Source organism: Schistocerca nitens, chromosome 5 (assembly GCF_023898315.1).
Source record: "Schistocerca nitens isolate TAMUIC-IGC-003100 chromosome 5, iqSchNite1.1, whole genome shotgun sequence".
Taxonomy (NCBI): domain Eukaryota; kingdom Metazoa; phylum Arthropoda; class Insecta; order Orthoptera; family Acrididae; genus Schistocerca; species Schistocerca nitens.
The window spans coordinates 25,878,608-25,903,466 of NC_064618.1; the positions used below are offsets into that span (position 1 = coordinate 25,878,608).

General features: G+C 45.7%; 1 protein-coding gene across 1 annotated transcript in view; it reads left to right on the forward strand.

Annotated features, from left to right (window-relative positions):
- Window positions 1–24,535, forward strand: part of LOC126259528 (uncharacterized) — an 86,757-nt gene extending 62,222 nt beyond the window's left edge. The window contains exon 4 of the mRNA XM_049956393.1: window positions 24,072–24,535. Within this exon, the coding sequence (XP_049812350.1) occupies window positions 24,072–24,535 (464 nt within the window). The remainder of the gene's footprint in view (window positions 1–24,071) is intronic.
- Window positions 24,536–24,859: the final 324 nt, after the last annotated feature.

Genomic DNA, 24,859 nt, shown 5'->3' on the forward strand with positions numbered 1-24,859 from the left:
TAAAACTTTGTCAGCATGACCAGGAAGGATTCAAAATTCACACTCATAGCAGTTGAAGTTCTAAAACATAACGAGTAATTTTTTTACGTGTGAAATTTCATCTTTTTTTTCACTTATTAATGGCAGAATTTGTAGCTATAGGTACACTTCGATGAATTTTGCCCAGCACACAAAGCATACTTAAAGGTGTATGAAACTCTAGAATTTACCATATCTATTAAAAAATGTGGTAAAAATTTAGGTAATTAATTATAAAATTTGTGTTTTTTCTAAACATGAAGTTTAAAATATAACAGTTCATTCGTTTTTTCATAAATTAAATAAATTCTAGAGTTTCATACCCCTGTGAGTATGGTATGTATGCTGTGCAATATTCATCGAAGAATCTCTCTAACTTATTAAGAAAAGTGTACCTACAGCAACAAATGCAGCCATTAGTAAGAGAAAAAATTATGAAATTTTGCACGTAAAAAATTTTTATTTTGTTATGTTTTCGAACTTCCACTGCAATGGGTGTTAATCCTGAATTCTTCTTGGTGATGCTGAGAAAGTTTTATGAATTTATTTGTAAAAGTATAGACACTGGAAATTAAAATGTCCTGTGTAGTGGCGTAGCAAGACAGCCAAGCCACTCGGAGGTAGCCGAAAGGCACGCCACGCGTTAAGCTCACGCAGATTGGCGTGAGGTCTGGAACAAGGTAAAGTAATTATCCTATAAAGCAAAGAACGTAGTTCTTGGAATACTTAACTTTAATCCACAATTGGAGAACATCGCTCTTGTTTAGACATTATTACACTGAATATAAACTGGTAATGGCGCCTTGCTAGGTCGTAGCAAATGACGTAGCTGAAGGCTATGCTGACTATCGTCTCGGCAAATGCGAGCGTATTGGTCAGTGAACCATCGCTAGCAAAGTCGGCTGTACAACTGGGGCGAGTGTTAGTAAGTCTCTCTAGACCTGCCGTGTGGTGGCGCTCGGTCTGCAATCACTGACAGTGGCGACACGCGGGTCCGACGTATACTACCGGACCGCGGCCGATTTAAAGGCTACCACCTAACAAGTGTGGTGTCTGGCGGTGACACCACATCCTGAGATGCCCCTCCTGCTCCAAGTCGTCCCGTTTGATGTCCTACCCCCCCCCCCCCCCTTAACGGCCGAGAGCAGTTGCGTTTGGTTAGAGTTGTCGGTGCTAACAGACAAGCGGCACTTAGCAAAATAACCATAGGAATCAATTTGGTACGTACGACGAACTTACCCGTTAGGAGAGTGCGGCGAAATTGGAGGTTAATGGGAACTGGCAGCGGACGACCAATGCCTTTGATTACGGCACGACATCGCCTGCAGCGCCTCTCCTGGGCTCGGGGTCGTATCCGTCGGGCTGTTCAGTTAGTAATAGTTGACGATAGGGTTCGAATATGGAGCAGACCCCGCAAAGCCGTGGACCCAAGTTGTCAAAAAGGCGCTGTGCAAGCTGGTGGTGGGTCCATAGTGATGTGCGCTATGCTTATGTGGAATGGACTGGGTCTTCTGGTCAAACTGAAACGATCATTGACTGTACATGTTTATGGGTGGATTCTTGGTGACCATTTTCAGGCCTGTTCGCAAATAACGATGTCGTGTCACCGGGCCACAACTGTTCCCGCCCGGTTTGAGCAACATTCTGGACAATTCGAGCCACTGATCAGGGAACCCAGATCTCCCGATATGAACATTTATGGGACGTAACCTAGAGGTCAGTTCGTGCACAACTTCCTGCAATGTCAACACTTTCCCAGTTATGCGTGACGACAGAGGCACCTTGCTCAATATTTCTGCAGGGGACTTCCAAAGACTTGTTCAATTCATGCCACGTCTATATGCAGCATTACGCTGAGCAGGAGGAGCTCCTAAACGATGGTGGGACATGTCCCAGGACTCTTGTCACGTCAGTGTATAACTCGTCATCAGTGCCACCTGATACAGAGGATAAACAAACAAATCTATGTATATCGACAACGATATTCTGCGGACACAGTTTTTAGTGGCAGGAGTCTTTCAAACTATGATTGTGTAAGATACAGTCTGTCGGTAAACTCATTAGCGAGCGAGTCCTCATTCTGTATACTCAGTGTTTTGCATTTTGATATTCCGGTGGTTATGGGCTTATTTATTCTTATTTTTTATTTGTAGCTCACTGTCATAATTTGAGCTCGAATATTGTCACTTTATCGTTTGGAGACAGTGAGTGGAGCTGTGGGCGATAGAAAATGAAGTGCCACGTAGTGCCAAGTGGAGAAATCGTAACATTTCCGACATATTCTTCCGTTTGAGTTCAAGAGAGGTGTGACGGCAGTGAAGGCAGCCAGAAACATTTACGCCGTTTGTGGGGATGAGCCCCCTGGGCAGAACACGGCAAGAAGCAAAAAGGTGGTTTCCCCTTTTTAAGGTGGGCGTTAGTGACTCTCCACATTATTCAGGAAAACTTTCAGGGTTTGACGAAGATCGTTTAAACGCATTAATCCACATCAGTTCACTCCAGAACTGCCAGATCATGACTGGTTTGAGGAACATTCTGGACAATGCGTGAGAGTGATTTGGCCACCCAGATCTCCCAATATGAATCGTTGTTGTTGTTGTTGTTGTTGTTGTTGTTGTGGTCTTCAGCCCAGGTTTCATGCAGCTCTACATGCTACTCTATCCTGTGCAAGCTTCTTCATCTTCGAGTAGCTACTGCAACCTACATACTTTGTGAATCTGTTTAGTGTATTGATGCCTTCGTCCCCCTCTTCAATTTTTTCCCTCCGCGCTTCCCTCCAATACTAAATTGGTGATCCCTTGATGCCTCAGAATACCTACCAATCGATCCCTTCTTCTAGTCAAGTTGTGCCACAAATTTCTCTTCTCCCCAATTCCATTCAATACCTCATTAGTTATGTGATCTACCTATCTAATCTTCAGCATCCTTCTGTAGCACCACATTTCGAAAGCTTCTATTCTCTTTTTGTCTAAACTATTTATCGTCCACGTTTCACTTTCATCCATGGCTACACTCCATACAAATACCTTCAGAAAAGACTTCTTGACACCTAAATGTATACTCGATGTTAACAAAGTTCTCTTCTTCAGAAACTCCTTCCTTGCCATTGCCAGTCTACATTTTATATCCTCTCTACCTTAGTGGTTCATGGTGTGGGTTCCTGTTGTCATGTCCTAGTTCATGAACCATGGGCAACGTATGAGTGACCAACTAAGTGGTCCTGACAGTTGGGATACCACGAACTATTATCCACGACTGTATAGGGAGGCTATTGAAATTCATAAACATGAAGATAATTTTAATAGGAAAGAAGAGGCCTTGAAATTAAGCGAGATATGGACAGTGGCGTTAGAGAATCGATAAGTGATTTTTATCTATGACGGACTATTATCGATAGTTACATTTTATCATTGACTAGTTTTCTCTCTGCTACTATGTGCAAACTAGACCACGCCCACTTTCCTCGGTATTTAGGCCGCTCTCCGACGCCCGACTCGTCAGTCGGCGGGACTCAACAGGACCGGCCATACCTCTGAGGATGCCCAACGTAGTATTGGACGAAACGTTAGGAATAGAAATATTCCATGGACCACGGCCATATATCCCGGAAGAATTATCAATAACAGTACTATCCAGTCGTGAAAGCCTTCATTGTATGATTAGTCGGGATACCAGTTACTATGGAATAAGGCGGGCATCTCGGACATATTCTGAGTCGTGGTCACCTTTGTGCTCAGACGGCAAAGACTGCCAAATACATTGGTTAGTCCCTCAACCGTTAGGGGTAAAACTCAATGGGACCCGGGGCAATAAGGCTATCAACCTGCTTCCATGGTACTTTAAATATAATGCTGGCAACAACAGAGCAAAATGCCTCGGACCTTCGGAGGTGACGGAGTCCCACCTCTATTTGACAAACCAGGAACTCCTAAGATACGACTCGGAAAACGAATTGTAACGAGATGGGGAGCTATTAATATCAATGGTGGCTACTCTGGGAAGAAGGTAGAGCTGGCAGAGAGAGGCTGCAAGTAAGATGGGGTTGGACGTTTTAGCTGTTAGTGACATTCGGGTAAGGGGTGAGAAAGAAGAGGAAGCGGGAGAATACAAGATCTACCTGTCAGGAGTCAAAGTAGGAATAGCACAATGGGGTGTAGGGCTTTACATCAGGAAAGAAATGGAACCCAGCGTAGTTGCAATAACGTATGTAAACGAACGACTGATGTTGATAGATTTGACAGTGTCTAGTAAGAAAATTAGGATTGTGTCAGTATATTTGCACTGTGAAGGGACAGATCAAGATAAGATGGATAGCTTTTATGACGCACTCAGTGATGTAGTTGTTCGAGTAAAGGACAAGGACAGTGTTCTGCTCATGGGTGATTTTAATGCCAGGATTAGAAATCGAACAGAAGGGTATGAAAAGGTTATGGGTAAATTTGGAGAGGATATGGAGGCCAACAGGAACGGGAAATAACTCTTGGATTTCTGTGCCAGTATGGGCTTAGTAATCACAAACTCCTCTTTTAAACATAAGAACATTCACCGGTATACTCGGGAAGGCAGGGAAACCAGATCTGTCATTGACTATATAATAACAGATCAGGAATTCAGGAAGGCTGTGAGGGACACACGTGTATTCAGGGGATTCTTTGATTACACTTATCACTATTTAATCTGCAGTGAAATTGGTATTCTGAGGCCGAAAGTGCAGGAGGTCAATTCCATATGTAGGAGGGTAAGAGCGGAGAAACTTCAGGATAAAGAAATCAGGCACAAGTACATAACAGTGATCTCAGAAAGGTAACAGTTAGGTGAATGTAGTCAATTACAGTCTTTGGAAAAGGAATGGACAAGGTACAGGGACACAGTACTAGAAGTGGCTAAAGATTGTCTTGGAACAGTAGTGTGTAAGGGTAGGATGAAGCAAACAGCTTGGTGGAATGACAAAGTCAAGGCAGTCTGTAAAAGGAAAAAGAAGACGTATCAAAAATGGCTACATACTAGAACTCAGGTAGACAGAGAAAGTCATGTTGAAGAAAGAAACAAAGCCAAACAGATAATTGCAGCAACCAAGAAGAAATCTTGGTAAGACTTTGCAAACAGGTTGGAGACTTTGGGTCAAGGTGCTGTAAAACCATTCTGGAGTTTAATTAGCAGTCTTTGAAAGGGAGGTAAGAAGGAAATGGCAAGTATTTTGGACAGGTCAGGAAAACTGCTGGTGAATCCTGTTGATGCCTGGGGCAGCTGGAGGGAATATTTTGAAGAGTTACTCAATGCAGGTGAAAATACGATCAGTAATGTGTCGGATTTCGGATTTCGATGTACAATCGGATAGGAATGATGATGGAAATAGGATCACATTTGAGGAAGTGGAGAAAATGGTCAATAGATTGCAGTGTAATAAAGCGGCTGGGGTGGATTAAATTAAGTCGGAACTCATCAAATACTGTGGAATGTCAGGTCTTAAATGGCTACACAGGATAACTGAAATGGCGTGGGAGTCAGGACAGGTTCCATCAGACTGGACGAAAGCAGTAATCAGACCAATCTTTAAACATGGAAACAGAAAAGATTGTAACAACTGCAGAGGTACCTCTTTAATCGGCTTTGTGGGTAAAATCTTCTCAGGTATTGTTGAAAGGAAAGTGCGAGTATTAGTTGAGGACAAATTGGATGAAAATCAGTGTGGGTTTAGGCCTCAAAGAGGTTGTCAGGACCAGATCTTTAGCTTAATAACGGAGAGGTGTTACGAGTGGATCAGGGAATTGTATCTATGATTTATAGATCTAGAAAAGGCATATGACCGGTTTCCTAGGAGGAAGTTATTGTCTGTTCTACGAGATTATGGAATAGGAGGAAAACTTTTGCAAGCAATTAAAGGTCTTTACATAGATAGTCAGGCAGCAGTTAGAGTTGACGGTAAACTAAGTTCAGAGTAGTTTCAGGAGTAAGACAAGGCTGCAACCTGTCTCCACTGTTGTTCATATTATTTATGGATCATATGTTGAAAACAATAGACTGGCTGGGTGAGATTAAGATACGTGAACACAAAATAAGCAGTCTCGCATATGCGGATGACTTAGTTGTGATGGCACATTCGATTGAAAATGTTTTCAAAGTAATATTTCAGAGCTAGATCAGAAATGTAAGGACTATGGTATGAAGATTAGCATCTCCAAAACGAAAGTAATGTCAGTGGGAAAGAGATGTAAACGGATTGAGTGCCAAATAGGAGGAACAAAGTGAGAACAGGTGGACGGTTTCAAGTACTTAGGATGCATATTCTCACAGGATGGCAACATAGTGAAAGAACTAGAAGCAAGGTGTAGCAAAGCTAATGCAGTGAGCGCTCAGCTACGATCTACTCTCTTCTGCAAGAAGTAAGTCAGTACCAAGACTAAGTTATCTGTGCACCGTTCAATCTTTCGACCGACTTTGTTGTATGGTAGCGAAAGCTGGGTGGATTCAGGTTACCTTATCAATAAGGTTGAGGTTACGGATAAGAAAGTAGCAGGTACTAGTAGATGGAAGCAATGGCAGGAGGGTGTCCACAATGAGGAAATCAGAGAAAAACTGGGAATGAATTCTATAGATGTAGCAGTCAGGGCGAACAGGCTTAGATGGTGGGGTCATGTTACGCGCATGGGAGAAGCAAGGTTACCCAAGAGACTCATGGGTTCAGTAGTAGAGGGTAGGAGGAGTCAGGGTAGACCAATGAGAAGGTACCTGGATTCGGTTAAGAATGATTTTGGAGTAACACGCTTAACATCAAAAGAGGCACCAATGTCAGCACTCTTTAGGGGATCATGGAAGAATTTTATAAGGGGTACTATGCCCCAGACTGAACGCTGAAAGGGATAATCAGTCTTAAATGATGATGATGTTGAGGATCTACTTTGACCATCATCAGTTATTTTGCTTCCTAAATAGCAAAACTCGTTTTCTACTTTAAGCGTCTGATTTCCTAATCTAATACCTTCAGCATCACCCGATTTAATTCGATTACGTTCCATTATCCTCGTTTTGCTTTTGTTGATGTTCATCTTATATCCTCCTTTCAAGACACTGTCCATTTCGTTCAACTGCTCTTTCAGGTCCTTTACTGTCTCTGACAGAATTACAGTGTCATCGGCCAACCTCAAAGGTTTTATTTCTTGTCCATGGATTTTAATTCCTACTCCGAATTTTTCTTTTGTTTCTTTTACTGCTTGCTCAATATGCAAATTGAATAACATCGGGTAGAGGCTACAACCCTGTCTCAGAATTTGAAAGAGAGTATTCCAGTCAACATTGTCAAAAGCTTTAAGTCTACAAAAGCTAGAAACGTGGGTTTGCGTTTCCTTAATCTATTTTACAAGATCAGTCGTGGGGTCAGTATTGCCTCACGTATTTCAACATTTCTACGGAATCCAAACTGATCTTCCCCGAGGTCGGCTTCTACCAGTTTTTCCATTCGTCTATAAAGTATTCGTGTTAGTATTTTGCAGCCGTGGCTTATCGAACTGTAATCATTGCACCATTTTGCGACATTTTCATGCTATGGCGAAGCTGAAAACTAGGTTTGTGGCTGCAGTATGCTCCAAGCTAAAATCACAAAAATCAGTGGGTGGCTGTACGTGCACCCCTGCTTGCTCGCCATCAATTGGCTCTCGAACAACACCTACCACTCCTACCCTGTATCGTTACTGGTGACGGCAAATCGGGTCTTTTATGCTAACATAAGTAAAAGAAATGAACTGTTGAGCCCATACAAAGCCGCAGCTCACCGTACAAAGACCTGCGAGCATCTGCAAAAGATGTGCTGTACTGCTGTTTCCCCGAGGTGTGACCACCACTGCTGACATGAACTGCTGACTCCTGAGAGGCCCTGCACACGCAGTCCAAGAACGGTGACCAGGAAGACTGCCAGAACTGACGCTACTCCACGATAAGACCCGCCCGCATTCTGTTGTGCAGCCAAAAAGCGGTAACAGGATTTGGGTTCGTAAGTCATACTGTGTTGTTACCGCCAGACACCACACTTGCTAGGTGGTAGCCTTTAAATCGGCCGCGGCCCGTTAGTATACGTCGGACCCGCGTGTCGCCACTGTCAGTGATTGCAGACCGAGCGCCACCACACGGCAGGTCTAGTGAGACGTCCTAGCACTCGCCCCAGTTGTACAGCAGACTTTGCTAGCGATGATATACTGACAAAATACGCTCTCATTTGCCGAGACGATAGTTAGCACAGCCTTCAGCTACGTCATTTTCCACGACCTAGCAAGGCGCCATTAACAGTTTATATTGAGATTATAATTAATGTATCATCAAGAACGATGTTCTCCAATTATGGATTAAAGTTAAGTATTCAAGCAACTCCGTACTTTATTTAGTAGACTCAACTCCTTTAACTGTTCCAGACCTCACGCCAGTCTGCGTGAGCTTAAACGCGTGCATTTCGGCCTCCTCTAGCAACACGGTGTTGGCTCTTCTGCCAACACATCACATACCGCACCCAACTCATTCACCCGATCTTGCTCCCTCAGATTTTCGCCTTTTCCGCCCTCTGTCGAACAACCTTCAACGAACCTCCATTCCGGATGAAAATGAGCACCGTACAAGACTCGAAGGTTTCTTTGCCTCAAAACCTCGTGATATAAACAGTCGCGTAATCGTAAAGTTATCCCAGCGTTGGCAGACTATTATTACTGATGACTAAATCCGCTGTTATGAGAATGTGTTGTGTTCGTTAATAATTCTGCATCACCAAGACCTAAACCGGTCGACATATGCGATCAAATATGTAGGTTATGCTCACAGTGTTCTTCGATTTTAACGTTATAGTGCATCATCAGTGCTTTCCACAGGGTAAAAGGAACAAAAAGGAGTACAATTTACACGTTCAATGCCGTCTTCGTCAAGCAATCTGAAAAAAAGTCCTGTAGTGGCGGAGAAATTCATGGTTTTTGCAAGACGATAATGCACCATTTCAGACTTCGGTGCGTGTTCATTAATGTTTGGTCGAAACAAGATTGTAATGATGCCCTAATCTCCATAATCGCTCCATGTGGTTTTGAAAGGATATTCTTTTACAAACACAGATGAAGTTGAAATCGCTTCTGTGACAGAGCTGAAATCTGTGCCAAAGACAGAGTTGAAGAAGGGTTAGCCTTTTCAAAAACGCACTGTTGTAAGTGTTTAATATGTGATGGGAAATATTTGGATGAGGACACTGGTGTAGGTTATATATAATCCTACTATTGGGTCAGTATTCACTACCATAACGCTGTTGCTTCTAATAGCATTGTTTAGGACGCTGTCAACACCAGGACACCGCCAACATTTTCTTGTCCACCCATGCTTCGTTGTTATAAAAGAACTTTCCAGTTTCCTGTTTTAACTCCATTACTTTTATCAAGTATTTGCATCGCCAATCAGTTGCATAAGTTCTCTTTGCTAGAGTCTCTCTTTTACTTACAGGTCTCTTACAGATAAATCCCATTTCACGAATTGTTTCTGCAAAGAATACATCTGCCAAAAAAATGGATTTTCTCTTTTACAGCTATAAGTAATTTTTTTAGCTATGTAAAAAATCGTCCATTGTTTTCAGAATTACCGGTTTTATAAAGCTGCCTAAAACGATAGGTTTCCTCTCAAAATCGTGAGCGCTCTTTCTTGGTGATTCCACTAAACTTTGTGTTCCACTTTCGCGTTCCTTTCTCATGCGTCTCATTCAAGCAAAACGGCCTACTTTGATAGGGCCAGACAATATCAGCCCCTCGGTTATTTTTGTGCGAACTCTTTAATAAGTTTTAATTACGCTAGAGGCGACCGAACGCTCTTTACTCCGAAATACTCTTCTTTATATCGTGGAAATTTTGTTGTGATGTTGTACGCTTATATGTCACATCTAAAGAGCTAAGTATCTCACAAAATACACAAACTAAATTGACTAACTATGGTAACTAAAATCTCATGAACAGAATTAACGTAAATCACCGCACACTGCTGTACTCTGCTGTACAGGAAATGGGCAGCTCTGTGGATGTGCCTGGTTCCTTCCGGAAAGGCTCCTTCCCCCACAAAGAGCGCTGCTCGCTCATTGAGTTTACCGACAGACACCGTAAGAGGTTGAGCCGGAACTGCCACATCAGTAGCACCGTGTCACTACCAAACGCTTTGTGCACTGCACTTTGTTTTGCGTTGTACATTGCTCGTTGCTTTTTTTTTTTTTTTGTGAAATAACTGAGGAGTCAAATCCTGGACTCCCACGACACGAGGAGAGATCGCCGATCCCTATGACCATTGTGTCTGTTCTCCTTTCGTAGATGTACGGAAACGCATGTAGGCTGCTAGATCTGTGACGGGGAGGGGGGCAGGGGGGCGTGGCTTGTTGCCCCTAACAGTCCCTGGGAGCCTACGTACTCATTTATTCACGCTTGCGGCCAGCTGCCACGACATAGTTTCCACACGGTAACACAGAACATTTAGTGCGCACTAACGTAATTGCACAAGATTACTTATACACCGTACACGTGCACCGTCCCTTTTTTGCAGTGCCTGGCGACTTCATAAGATTTGAAAGCTAAGTTAAAGGGCCAATGAGGAATAATACTCTATGCAAGACCGAAATGAGATTCCACCCGGACCTGATAACTTGTTTTCAATTCTTTCAGCAGGTTTTCGAGGCCTGTTTCTGTATCCTTCAAACAAGAGTTTGGGCGGCGGTGAGACAATGGAGAATAATTTTTGAAATGTGAAATTTAAAACCACAGTTTTTCTTTTGCTGTCTTATATTGCCACGGCAGGCCGATCAACATGTGACTGAATGGAAGACTCCCATCTGCTCAGACATTTTTCATGGGGCAAGAATATCTTAGAATTCTCGGCAACATCTTTCACTAACGTACGACAGTGGAAGTTCTTGCATGCTTTGCACATCCATCTCTTTATAGACGCATGAATTTCTAGTAACTTTTAGGATCGACAGTTCTGCGGCTTATTTATTTTTTTAAGGAGAGGTGCAACAATCTTTGTTTCTTAACATATTCAGGATTTTGCTATCAAGCCACTGTCCGTCTTTTCGGTTCTTAATTCAATTAGTAGTGGGAGTATACTTCTCCAGAATGTAACTTACACACATCAAAAAAAGTTTTGCATCACCCCGGTTCCCAGAACTCCTGAAGATGGACGTTGACTGTGTGTTTTTTTTTTTTTAATGTAGTGTGTAGTGTGGACTGAAGAGATCATCCTTGATGACTTATTATTCTAGGATGGGATGTAAGGATAAAAGGAAAACACTTTATTGATTACACATTCAGTTAGGCTTGGTCACGCAATGGGTCCTTTAGCCTGCTGTCTTTGGTGACGTATATCTCCTGTGGAGGGTGAGATGTGTCAAGGCTGTTATGTGTGACTGCTTCCTCGTGTTATGACAGATCGCCTATGGGGGGTGAAACGTTATTGACTTCGGTACTCGATACTTGTGCCATCTTGCAGGGTTCCACCGATTCTAAATGTCGAACTTCGTCCCTAAGGGCATCGATCTTGTCAAAAACACGTAGAGCCTTGTCATGGACCTTCTCTTGTATATTGGTCTCGTGGAGTGTGGTGCGGATCTCGACGTTTCTTGTCCACCGTGGAGCTCCTGTGATCCATCGATAGCAAATGTTTTGCAGCGCTTGGAGTTTGTTGTACTTGGAGACGCACGTAGTGCCCCACGAGGTGGAGCCATACAACATTGTGGGTTCCACTGTTGCCTTATAAAATTGGAGTTTAGTCTTAGGGTTGAGATCCTTACTCTTCAGGAACGGAATCAATGACCTGGCCATCTTCTGGGGCCGGCCGCGGTGGCCGTGCGGTTCTAGCGCTGCAGTCCGGAACCGCGGGGCTGCTACGGTCGCAGGTTCGAATCCTGCCTCGGGCATGGATGTGTGTGATGTCCTTAGGTTAGTTAGGTTTAAGTAGTTCTAAGTTCTAGGGGACTGATGACCTAAGATGTTAAGTCCCATAGTGCTCAGAGCCATTTGAACCATCTTCTGGGATGCCGTCTTCTTGTCGTCAATATGCTGCGTAAAGAGTAATTTTTTGTCAAGGTAGACACCGAGATACTTCACTCCCGGCGACCGTGGGATAAATTGGTCAGCTATTTGGAGTCTGTCGTTCAGAACTGGTTTCCTCCGTGCGAACAGAACGGCTGCCGTCTTCGTCGGGTTGATCGTTATCTTATTTTGCAGCGCCCAGCGTTCAATTACAGCAAGTTGCCGTTGCATCCTAGCGATTAGCTGGTCCAAGTGTCGTCCAGTTGCAGAAAGGCCGTATCGTCAGCATAAAAACTCGCCGTAACAAGGGGGACTGTTGGGATGTCATTTATATATAAGTTCAAAAGCAGAGGCGAAATGACAGAGCCCTGCGGAATTCCTGTCGACTCGGACATACAGTTTCCTTTCCTGCAGAAAGCTGTCTATGAGTCTAATGTAACAATCCGCAATAGGGGTAGTGCGATGCAGTTTGACGATAAGGTTGGGCCGTCACACCTTATCGTATGCTTTTTCGATGTCAAGGAAGACACCAATCGTGAAGTGCTGCTTGTTGTATCCTTTTTGTATCCGTTCGGTGATGCGTAGAAGTTGAAGTTCGGCAGATAACTTGTCCTTGAAACCGAATTGTTCGGGTCGTATAACATCATGCGCTGTAAGCGTGTCGTGGAGCCTCTTCAACAGCACTCTCTCGAGCGCCTTGCCAAGGGTCGGCAAGCTGCTGATTGGCCGGTAACTGTTGGGTTCTGCTGTGTCTTTACCTGGCTTGGGTATTGGAACTACTCGAGCCGTCTTCCATGCCGTAGGAAAATATCCCTGCAGAAGACAGCTGTTGAGAATTCGGGTAAGGAGCACAGTTGGCTTCCTGGGCAATCGGTGTTGCTTATGGAGTCGTTGCCCGGCGCATTATTCCGAGTCTTCCGGATAATGTTACGGATCTCTGCTGGTGTGGTGAGTTGTGGGCGGCTCTGCACAGGCGCAGTACGAAAAGCAGTCCATTCTGCTGTAACGACGGCTTCCTGTTCTTGCAGGCGGACGTCGTTCACGGGGGTCGCTGGTGTAGACATCTGTTCTTGGTAAGTCGGAGCATACAGCTCTGCGTGGGCGAGTTCGTCATAGAGGAGGCCATCTGGTTCTCTGATGGCTCGTTTAGGCGGCCGCTGGTGTCGTGTGTTCTTGACTACCTGCCATTCGTTCTTAGTTCGAAGTAAGAATTCAACCATCCTATCTTCCCAGGCCTGCTGTCGCCACTCGGCCCCTCTCGTGTGCAGTTCTCGTGTTGAGATGTGTGCTTCTCGTCGATCGATCGTGTTTCTATAGCGGAGCCAACGTCGCCTGCTCCTGTTTCTCTGTGTCTTCAGTTCTTGGAGTAGAGGCGGGAACTCGTCGAAAGCTACTACAGGGTAGATCGTGTGAGTAGTTGGCCTCCGTTCGGCTACCTTTATCTTCTGCGTCAAAGTTTGTACCGCGATGTCGATGGCTTCCGGTGTTGAAACTGTTGTGGATTGGCAGGAGAGCCAACCCACGAATTTTAGAGGAAGCCGAAAGGCACGCGTTTTAGCTCACGCAGGCTGGCGTGAGGTCTCGAACAGGACAAGGAAATTAGAACTTAGAAAAACGGACGCAGATGGTGGAATACTTAACTTTAATCCATTAATGTTGAACGTAGCTCTTGTCTGTACATTATTTACAATATCAATAGTAACGGAACATGGCGCCTTGCTCGGTCGTAGCAAATGACGTAGCTGAAGGCTATGCTAACTATCGTCTCGGCAAATGAGAGCGTATTTTGTCAGTGAACCATCGCTAGCAAAGTCGGATGTACAACTGGGGCGAGTGCTAGGAAGTCTCTCTAGACCTGCCGTGTGACGGCGCTCGGTCTGCAATCTCTGATACTGGCGACACGCGGGTCCGACGTATACTAACGGACCGCGGCCGATTTAAAGGCTACCACCTAGAAAGTGTGGTGTCTGGCGGTGACCCCACATTCCTCCCCGCAAATTGGCGGACGGTTGTGTTATAAGGCTTCCCCCCGCCGTGGGGAGGACCCCATGTTGACGTATGCGACGAGATGGGGAGCCTAACAACAGGCGAGACTGTGCCACCCGCACCCTGCCATTCGGTCCGCGGGGAGCTAGGAAACGCCTGAAAACCTGCTCCAGGATGCACGCCAACATGCGGTGTATGCGCCCGCAGAGAGACAGGAGGGGCCGAAGGGTGGACTTCCATTGGGCCGGGGCACCCGACGGGCGAAGACGACATATGGTCCGGAGCGGGCAAGATTTCCATGTCGGAGGACATGCGGTCACGGGAAGCGATCGGCGGTGCGTGACCCAGGGAGCCGCCCGGCGGTTGGAGCGACGCGTCCACTGCGGGCGTCGCCGGCGGGAGAACAGCGGCGGCGGCGGTGGCGGTGGAGGCGTCGCGTCGCCATGGGGAAAAATGGAAGGCAGCGTCGATAAGACCTGGGGCTGAGGCGAGCCAGTAGATCGGTCTCCCGGGCGCTGACCGGACGGCACCGTCGCTGAAAGCAGACGGGGTGCGGCAGATCCCGTGCGACGACAGAGGCGCAGCTGATTGAGATGCCGACGCACCTCACCAGAGGCCCCCAAAACCAGATACATAGCGCGGCCGAGGCAGCAAAGAATGCGCCCTGCGAGCCAACGCCGTGAACCTCGATACTTACGATAGTAGACAACGTCGGCTGGGGCAAAAGCAGGTGTCTGCCGCTGCACAGGAACCTGATGCGGCGGATTTAGCGAAGACATCAAGGTTCGATGAGGACGACCGTGGAGCAACTCAGCCCGCGAGCGACCATCTCGGGGCTGAGAGCGATTCGAGGACAAAAAGAGCAATAACGCGTCCTCCAGAGAATGCGACTCTTTCAACTTCAACATCTGTGACTTGAAAGTCCTGACCAATCGTTCAGCGGCACCGTTTGACTGTGGTGAAAATGGCACGGACGTCAGATGTTGAATACCATTGGCCTTGCAGAATGACTGAAATTCTGCGGACATGAATTGTGGGCCACTGTCGGAAACAATAGTCTGTGGCAGACCTTCAATGCAAAAGATAGCAGATAACGCTTGGATGGTGGCAGATGACGTCGTGGAAGACATCCGGACAATCAAAGGAAAATTACTGAATGAATCGACCAAAACCAACTATTGAGCATTCCAGAATGGACCATCAAAATCGATGTGTAAGCGTTGCCAAGGGGAAGTGGCTTTTGGGCATGCAAAGAATTTCTGCGGTGGCGCGGATTGTTGTTCAGTACACGCCATGCAAGAAGAGCACATATTCGTAATCGCAGCATCGATTCCGAACCAAGTACAGTGCTGACGAGCAAGTTGTTTCGTTCTCGCTATACCCCAATGTCCTTGGTGGAGAAGCTGTGAGACAGAGGACTGTAACGAACGTGGGACCACGACCCTGGACTGATCATTATCAGAACGCAACAGCAAAACACCATGACGTACAAAAAGTCTCTCCTTGTGAGCAAAAAATCGCCGAACCAATGGATCCACAATCCGTGACTTTGACAAGGGCCATTGCGTAGCAAAAAAACGCAGAACGGTAGCAAGGACAGGGTCAGCATCTCTGGCGGTAGCTACACGACGAAAATCAATCGGAAACGATTCGACCACGTCATCGGTTTCCGCATCAATGAACATGCAAGCAAATTCAGAGGAATCGAATGCTCTATCCTCAGCAACAGGCAAACGGGACAACGCATCGGCGTTTCCGTGCTTAGCAGTGGACCGATACAAGATATCGTAGCGGTACTGCGAGAGGAAAATAGACCAGCGAATGAACTTCTGCGCTGTACGTGGAGGTACAGGCTTGTTCGGATGAAAAAGCGATGTTAAAGGTTTGTGGTCTGTGATTATGGTAATGTGACGACCATACAAGAAGTCATGAAACTTTGTAACACCAAATACGAGAGCCAATGCTTCTTTCTCGATCTGTGAATAATTTCTTTGTGCAGACGAGAGCAATTTGGACGCAAAGGCAATAGGGCGATCGTGCGATCCATCTGTGTGCGCAAGCACAGCACCGATCCCGAAATCCGATGCATCCACCATCAACAAAATTGGCTTCTGGGGATCGAATGGCGTAAGGTAAGTATTGGAAAGCAACGCCGATTTCAACTGGCGAAAGGCGCATTCGCATTCCGTCGTCCAGACGAACGGAACACCTTTACGGTGTAAGCGATGAAGCGGAGCTGAAATGGAAGAGGCGTGCGGCACATATTTGTTATAATAATTAATTTTTCGCAGCACACTCTGTAGCTACTTCAAATTCTGCGGCGAAGGCAAGTCTTGTATGGCACAGAGGTGCTCGGGACTGGGATGTATGCCTTGGGCATTGAGTACATGTCCCAGGTAGGGTAAGTCACGAGCAAAAAACACACATTTGTCCTTCCGCAAGCAAAGACCATTTTGTCGCAAGACCTGAAATAATGTTCTGAGATTGGCTAAATGTTCTTCTTCCGTCTTTCCAGAGATCACAATATCGTCCAGATAGTTTTCTGCAGTAGGTACCGACGCACAAACAGTTTGCAGATATTGCTGAAACAATGCAGGGGCGGATGCACACCCGAATGTCAGTCGTTTGAATCGCACAAACCAAGATGCGTGTTAACCACCAAGACGCGCTGGGAGTCTTCGTCCACCGGTATTTGCAAATACGCATCTGCGAGGTCCAACTTCGAAAAATATTTACCCGGGCACAGTTTGTCAAAAAGATCTTCCGGGCAGGGTAAAGGAAAAGTTGCAATCACTAGTTGTGGATTCACTGTTGCCTTGAAGTCCACACAAAGTCTCAATTTTCCAGAAGGTTTTGGCAAAATTACTAATGGTGATGCCCAGAGATAAGCCTGCACACGTTCAATCACACCTTGTGATTCCAAATCGTGTAATGTTTTTGCGACCTCATCACGCAATGCGTGGGGAACATTGCGCGCTCTGAAAAATTTTGGTTGCGCGCTTACTTGCAGTTCCAAATGTGCTTTATAGTTCTTAGTGCAACCAAGGCCTGGTGCAAAAATGTCTGAAAATTCTTCACATAGACGAGAAACACTGTCTGAAGGCACAGTCTGGTTCACTGATGGGACCTGATAGACTATAGACAAGTTAAACAACTGAAGTAAATCGAAACCAAACAAGTTCACTGCAGAAGAAGAACGAAGGACGTAAAAAGACACAAGTTTTGTTTGTATGTTGCAAGAAGGCTGCACTGTTCTAACACAGGGAGCCCGTGACCTGAATAGCTACTGAGCTTAACATTTGCGGCACGCAACGGAGGTGTGCCCAGCTGTTTGTACGTGTCTTGATTGATCAGTGAAACTGCAGCTCCAGTATCGAGCTGAAATGGTATCACTTTGACGTTAATGTCCAAGTCTACAAAAAGTTTATTGTCCTGCTGACGACAAGAGCGACTGTCTCGTGCAACGTGAATTGACACTGGTACAAAATCACTTGCGACTTGACGGTATTTCCGGCGACATCGACGCACACTGTTTGTGGGACGAACACAGTCACTGTTAGAGAGAATGCCACTGGGCGGAGTGGAATGAACTACATGAATTGCCATGGGTGAAGCTGCACGAGCCGGAGTATCCTTGGTTCGATTCCGATTCCGGCACTAAGCAAAGGGCCTGGAATGGTTGTGAGTGTCTGATCTGAGCTTTTTCTGGCAAACACTCTGAACATGTCCTTTTTTATTACAGAAAAAGCAAATAGCCTCGCGTGACGGGCAGTTCTCACGCGAATGTCTAGTAGCACACCGCGGGCATGATTTTAGCACTGCATTTGCTTGCCTGCATGGCACACGTGGCTGAGAGCTTGGTGGCAGCTGCGTGGCCAGGCGCGAGGGCTGTTTACTGCTCCGCGCAGCTCGCCTGGCGGGCCGGTTAACGTGACACACAGCTGGTGAAGTTGCAAATGATTCCTGAGCAAAGTCAAGTGTGTCCTGCCGATCCAATATGTCCATCACTTGTTGAAGGGAGGGATTGACTTGTTTCAAAATCTGTTCCCTTATACGAACATCAGAAACGTTCTGTGCAATTGCATCACGTACCGTAGTATCTGAATAAGGGAGTCCACATTGACACTTAAAAGCACAATCCCTAGTAAGGCCTTGCAAGGTTGCAACCCACCCTCGATTAGTCTGACCTGCCATTCGTTTTGTACGAAAGAAGGTATACCGTTTGGCAACTACATTGACTGATTCTTTGAAATAGGCATCTAATGCAGACAAAATTTCATTGTAGGACAGAGTTGCTACGTCGCGTCGGGGAAATAATTTGACGATCACACAGTACGTTTGGATGCCGACGGAAGAAAGGAGAAAAGGCTGCCGCTCATTACCTCGAATTCTGTAGGCGGCGAGATGAATCCAAATTGGCGTGACCACTCCGTCCAGCTTTCCAGTGCAGCATCAAAAGGACGAAAAGTTGGCGCAACTGCATGTTGTGGCTGCGTTAGCGGTGGAGTGGCGGTCGCTGCATCGTTTTGCATTGCACGTTGACCCTGGACGAGCTGTCCAATGGCATCCAGTAAGGCCAGCATCTGCTGATTCTGTAAGCGATAAAATTCGGACAGTACATCTGGAGATTGTGGTGAAGCCATTACACAAGTAAATCATAGCAGTATAGGTACGAACGCGGTTTGGCCTCGTCGCCAAAATGTTGTGGATTGGCAGGAGAGCCAACCCACGAATTTTAGAGGAAGCCGAAAGGCACGCGTTTTAGCTCACGCAGGCTGGCGTGGGGTCTCGAACAGGACAAGGAAATTAGAACTTAGAAAAACGGACGCAGATGGTGGAATACTTAACTTTAATCCATTAAAGTTGAACGTAGCTCTTGTCTGTAGATTATTTACAATATCAATAGTAACGGAATATGGCGCCTTGCTAGGTCGTAGCAAATGACGTAGCTGAAGGCTATGCTAACTATCGTCTCGGCAAATGAGAGCGTATTTTGTCAGTGAACCATTGCTAGCAAAGTCGGCTGTACAACTGGGGCGAGTGCTAGGAAGTCTCTCTAGACCTGCCGTGTGGCGGCGATCGGTCTGCAATCTCTGATAGTGGCGACACGCGGGTCCGACGTATACTAACGGACCGCGGCCGATTTAAAGGCTACCACCTAGCAAGTGTGGTGTCTGGCGGTGACACCACAGAAACGTCTTGCGTCGGTCAGATATTGTTGTCAAGATATGTCCGAAATTGATGTCAGTTCAGAGTTTTTGAGGTTGGGGGGGAAGGTTGGCCGTTGCGTTTTCCACTATGCTGATAACAGGTCGGTAGTCAGACGAAAGATCGTCGACGGTGCGGAGCTGGAAGTTCGTCTCATTATTTTTGATGATAGCAATATCTAGGACGTCTGCTTCTTGCCGATCGACGTAAGGAATCCGTGTGGGCTCTCGTGGGCCGTGGACTGTGATGTCCAGTTCTTCTTCCACGGCAATCAAAGTTCGTCCACGAGGGTTCGTACGCCGGGAATTCCACGCGACGTGCTTGCTGCTAAGGTCACCTCCTAGGAAGATTTTGTCAAAATTGGCGAAGATACTCCGTAGGTTGTGTGGCACAAGGTTTTTACCGGGGCTGTTGTACGCCGCATTGAAAGTGATGTTGCCTGCCGCCGATCTTTGACTGTGGATATTGTATCACAGACACAGTTCCTTTGACTGTTCAGAGATGTCACTAAACCCGCCAAACAAAATTGCACGAGCAGCGCCTATTAGACGAAGGGGGTCAGACAGCCGATCAGTTCCAGTCATTCCACCAGGAAGGAGGTACACGGCTCGTGTCATCTGTAGTTCAACGATGCCTAGACAGTCAACACCGCGGTTCGATCGCGTCCGCATTGTTACGTTGTGCCAGGAAGGGGTCTCAACAAGGGAAGTGTCCAGGCGTCTCGAAGTGAACCAAAGCGATCTTGTTCGGACATGGAGGAGATACACATAGACAGGAAATGTCGACGACATGCCTCGCTCAGGCCGCCCAAGGGCTACTGCTGCAAGGGATGCCGGCTACCTACGGATTGTGGCTCGGAGGAACCCAGACAGCAACGCCACCATGTTGAATAATGCGTTTCGTGCAGCCACAGGATGTCGTGATACGACTCACACTGTGCGCAATAGGCTGCATGATGAGCAACTTCACTCCCGACGTCCATGGCGAGGTCCATCTTTGCCACTACGACACCATGCAGCGCGGTACAGATGGGCCCAACAACATGCCGAATGCACTTCTCAGGATTGGCATGACGTTTTCTTCACCGATGGGTGTCGCATATGCCTTCAACCAGACAATCCTCGGCGACGTGTTTGCAGGCAACCCGATCAGGCTGAACGCCTTAGACGCACTGGCAGCGAGTGCAACAAAGAGGTGGTCCCCTGCTGTTTTGGAGTGGCATTATGTGGGGCCGGCGTACGCCGCTTGTGGTCATGGAAGGCGCCGTAACGTGTTGCCATCCTTCGACCGATGGTTCAACCATATCGGCAGCATATTGCCGACGCATTCGTCTTCATTGATGATAATTCGCGCCTCCATCCTGCACATCTTGTGAATGACTTCCTTCAGGATAACGACATCGCTGGACTACAGAGGCCAGCATGTTCTCCAGACATGAACCCTATGGAACATGCCTGGGATAGATTTGAAAGGGCTGTTTGTGGACGACGTGACCCACCAAGCACTCTGAGGGGTCTACGCCGAATCGCTGTTGATGAGTGGGACAATCTGGATCAACAGTGCTTTGATTAGATAATAAATTAGAGGCTACTGACATGAGTGTGTGAACCACAGCATTCTCTTAAGTAAATTAGAATATTATGGTGTCACAGGCAATGCTGCGAAATTGTTTGAGTCTTATCTATCTAACAGGTAACAAAGGGTGTCGTTGCAAATTACCTGTGCAGTAAGCAGTCAGTCTTCATCAGACTGCCAATTAATTACATGTATTCTTCCTCAAGGTTCCATTTTGGGTCCATCACTTTTTCTTGTGACCATTAATGGCCTCTCATCTGTTACATTGCCAGATGCTAAGTTTGTTTTGCGGATGATACAAATATTGCAGTACATAGCAAGTCAAGTACAGATTTAGAATTAGTAATCAAATTTTCCTAACATTAATAAGTGGTTTAAAGCTAATTCACTGTCATTAAACTTCGAGAAGACCCACTACATGCAGTTCAGAACCTGTAAGAGATTTCCTTCCAGCATGAGTATAACATATGAGGATATGCAGATTCAAGAGGTTGACTGTGTTAAATTTCTTGAATTACAACTCGATAATAAATTCAGCTGGGAAGGGCGTACCACAGAATTCCTTAAGTGCCTAAACAAGTCTGTATTTGCCGTGAGAATGATGTCAGATGTAGTGGATATAAATATAAAAAAATTAAATACTTTGCTTACTTTCATTCTATTACGTCATATGGATTCATACTGGGGCAACTCATCAAACCGAGCAAAAGTCTTTATGATGCAAAAGCGTGTGATAAGAATTATTCGTGTTGTAAATTCAAGAACATCTTGTAGAAACCTGTTCAAGGAACTTTGTATTGTAACGACTGCTTGTCAGTATATTTATTCCATAAAGAAATTTGTTGCAAGTAATACATCTCTCTTTCCAACCAATAGCTCGATACATAGTATCAATACTAGGAATAAGAACAATATACATAAAGACCTAAAATCACTTACCTTGATCCAAAAAGGGGTCAAATATTCAGGAACACAGATTTTCAATAAATTGCCAGCAACCATTAAAAACTTGGTTTCAGATAAAGCACGGTTTAAACAGAATTTGAAAGGCTTTTTGATACGCAACTCCTACTATTCCATAGATGAATATTTTAACAGGGGCTGTTAAGCCAGCTTAAGTAAAAATATCGGTTAGATTTCACTTTTGACAACACTTGGTCACAACAGTCAAGATAAGGTATTTTGTGTACGATAAATTTATTAATAGTCTGTAACAGTGTTTTATTCCGACAGCTTGTTAATTCTGTAAATATTAGCTGTTCCAGTTTACTGCATTGTATTCACCTATTTCGACAATCTCCTGACAAATGATCAGGGTAGTAAGTATTATATTCAAATGTTTTATGTTTTTATGTTATACTTTCTGACGTGTTCCACACTTACGAGTATCATCTCATTATTTGGATCTGTGGAACTAAAACTGAATATAATCTAATCCAATCTAATGCCACGACGAATACAGCCATGCATCAATGCTAGAGGATGTGCTACTGGGTATTAGAGGTATCGATGTGTACAGCAGTCTGGACCACCATCTCTGAAGGTCTCGCTGTACGGTGGTACAACATACGATGTGTGGTTTTCATGAGCAATAAAAAGGGCGGAAATGATGTTTATGTTGATCTCTGTTCCAGTTTTCTGTAAAGGTTCCGGAACTCTCGGAACCGAGGCGATGCAAAACTTTATTTGATGTGTGTACAATCAGTTTAAACTTTGATTACCATGTCTTCACTATCTTCGTACTGCTACTACGTGGTGGGATACCAACAACAGTTTATCTGCTATTTTAGCATAAAAACGTTGCTAGATTTCCTGACGTAGTTGTTAACTTTAGCAATCGTCGTCGCTATGATGACGTGATGATCGCTTGCCTGTATATTGGCACTGTGGATGGGATTAGGCCTGTTCGTAGTTGTGTTGTTGGTGTGGTCTTCAGTTGGAAGACTGGTATGACGCAGCTCTCCATACTACTCTAACCTGTGCAAGCCTCTTCATCTCTGAATAATTACTGCAACCTACATCCTTCTGAATCTGCTTCTGCATTCATCTCTTGGTCTACCACTACGATTTCCTCCTCCCCACAACTCCCTCCAGTACTGAATTCGTGATCGCTTGAGGTCTCAAAATGCACCCTCTCAACTTCGCATCATTTAGTCAAGTTGTGCCACAAATGCCCTTTCGCCCCAATTCTATTCAGCACCTACTCACTACTTACGTAATCTGCCAATCTAATCTTCAGCATTCTTCTGTAGTACCAAATTTCAAAAGCTTCTATTCTCTTCTTGTGTAAACTGTTTATCGTCCATGTTTCCCATCCATATATGCCATACAAATTGTGGTGTCACCGCCAGACACCATACTTGCTAGGTGGTAGCCTTTAAATCGGCCGCGGTCCGTTAGTATACGTCGGACCCGCGTGTTGCCACTATCAGTGATTGCAGACCGAGCGCCGCCACACGGCAGGTCTAGAGAGACTTCCTAGCACTCGCCCCAGTTGTACAGCTGACTTTGCTAGCGATGGTTCACTGACAAATTACGCTCTCATTTGCCGAGACGATAGTTAGCATAGCCTTCAGCTACGTCATTTGCTACGACCTAGCAAGGCACCATTATCATTTGCTATTTATCTTGTGATGCATGTACCGTCAGACCGATGTTTACCAACTATGGATTAAAGTTAAGTATTCCAGAAGCTACGTACCTTTTTTGCTAGTATAATTACTTTACCTGTTCCAGACCTCACGTCAGCCTGCGTGAGCTTAAACGCGTGCCTTTCGGCTACCTCCTGTCTTGCCAAGTCACAACACAAATACTTTCAGAAAACAGTTTCTATGTTAACAAATTTCTCTTCTTCGGAAACGCTTTTCTTGCTATTGCCAATCTACATTTTATATTCCTCCCTGATTCAGCCATCATCAGTTATTTCACTGTCCAAATACCAGAAGTCATGTACTGTTTTAAATAGCTCGCTTCCTAATCTAATTGCTTCAGCATCATCTGATATAATTCGACTACAGTCCATTATCCTTGTTTTGCTTTTGTTGATGTTTATCTTATATCCTCTTTTCAAGACACTGCCCATTCCGTTCAACTGCTCCTCCAGGTCCTTTGCTGTCTGTACAGCATTGCAATGTCACTGACAAACGTCAAAGTTTTTATTTGTTGTCCCAGGAGTTTAATTCCTACGACAATTTGTTTTTCCTTACTGCTCATTCAATGTTCAGACTGCGGTAGTGGCTTCCTGGTTTGTGACCGCCACAGCGAACGCGACGCTGGACCCGCTGCTGGGCCGCAACCTGGCGATGCTGCTGTGGTGGCCGCGCGGGCAGCCGGTGGGGACGCCCGCCTACCAGCTGGCCTACGTGGGCGTCTGCTACTGGCTGATGCTGCTCTACCTCTCCACCAGCACGCTCGACACCTTCTACGTCACGCTCATCATCTACCTGTCCTCGCAGCTCAAGGTCCTCAACATCGACTTCCTCTCCATCGCGGAAGGCGCTGACGGCGGCGGCGACGACGACAGCCTCGAAGAGCAGGGGAGGCCCCTCAGCAGGCCGGAGTCAGCGCACAAGCTGCCGGTGAAACTTCGAAAAGCATACGACGAGACGACAGCCCAAAGGACCCACGAGAGGCTGTTAGAATGCATCATCTTCCACCAGGAAGTTATAAAGTTGCGTATTACTTGGATACCTGTATCTGTACTACGAGGGCAGTTCAATAAGTAATGCAACACATTTTTTTTCTCGGCCAATTTTGGTTGAAAAAACCGGAAATTTCTTGTGGAATATTTTCAAACATTTCCGCTTCGTCTCGTATAGTTTCATTGACTTCCGACATGTGGCAGCGCTGTACGGAGCTGTTAAAATGGCGTCTGTAACGGATGTGCGTTGCAAACAACGGGCAGTGATCGAGTTTCTTTTGGCGGAAAACCAGGGCATCTCAGATATTCATAGGCGCTTGCAGAATGTCTACGGTGATCTGGCAGTGGACAAATGCACGGTGAGTCGTTGGGCAAAGCGTGTCATCATCGCCGCAAGGTCAAGCAAGAC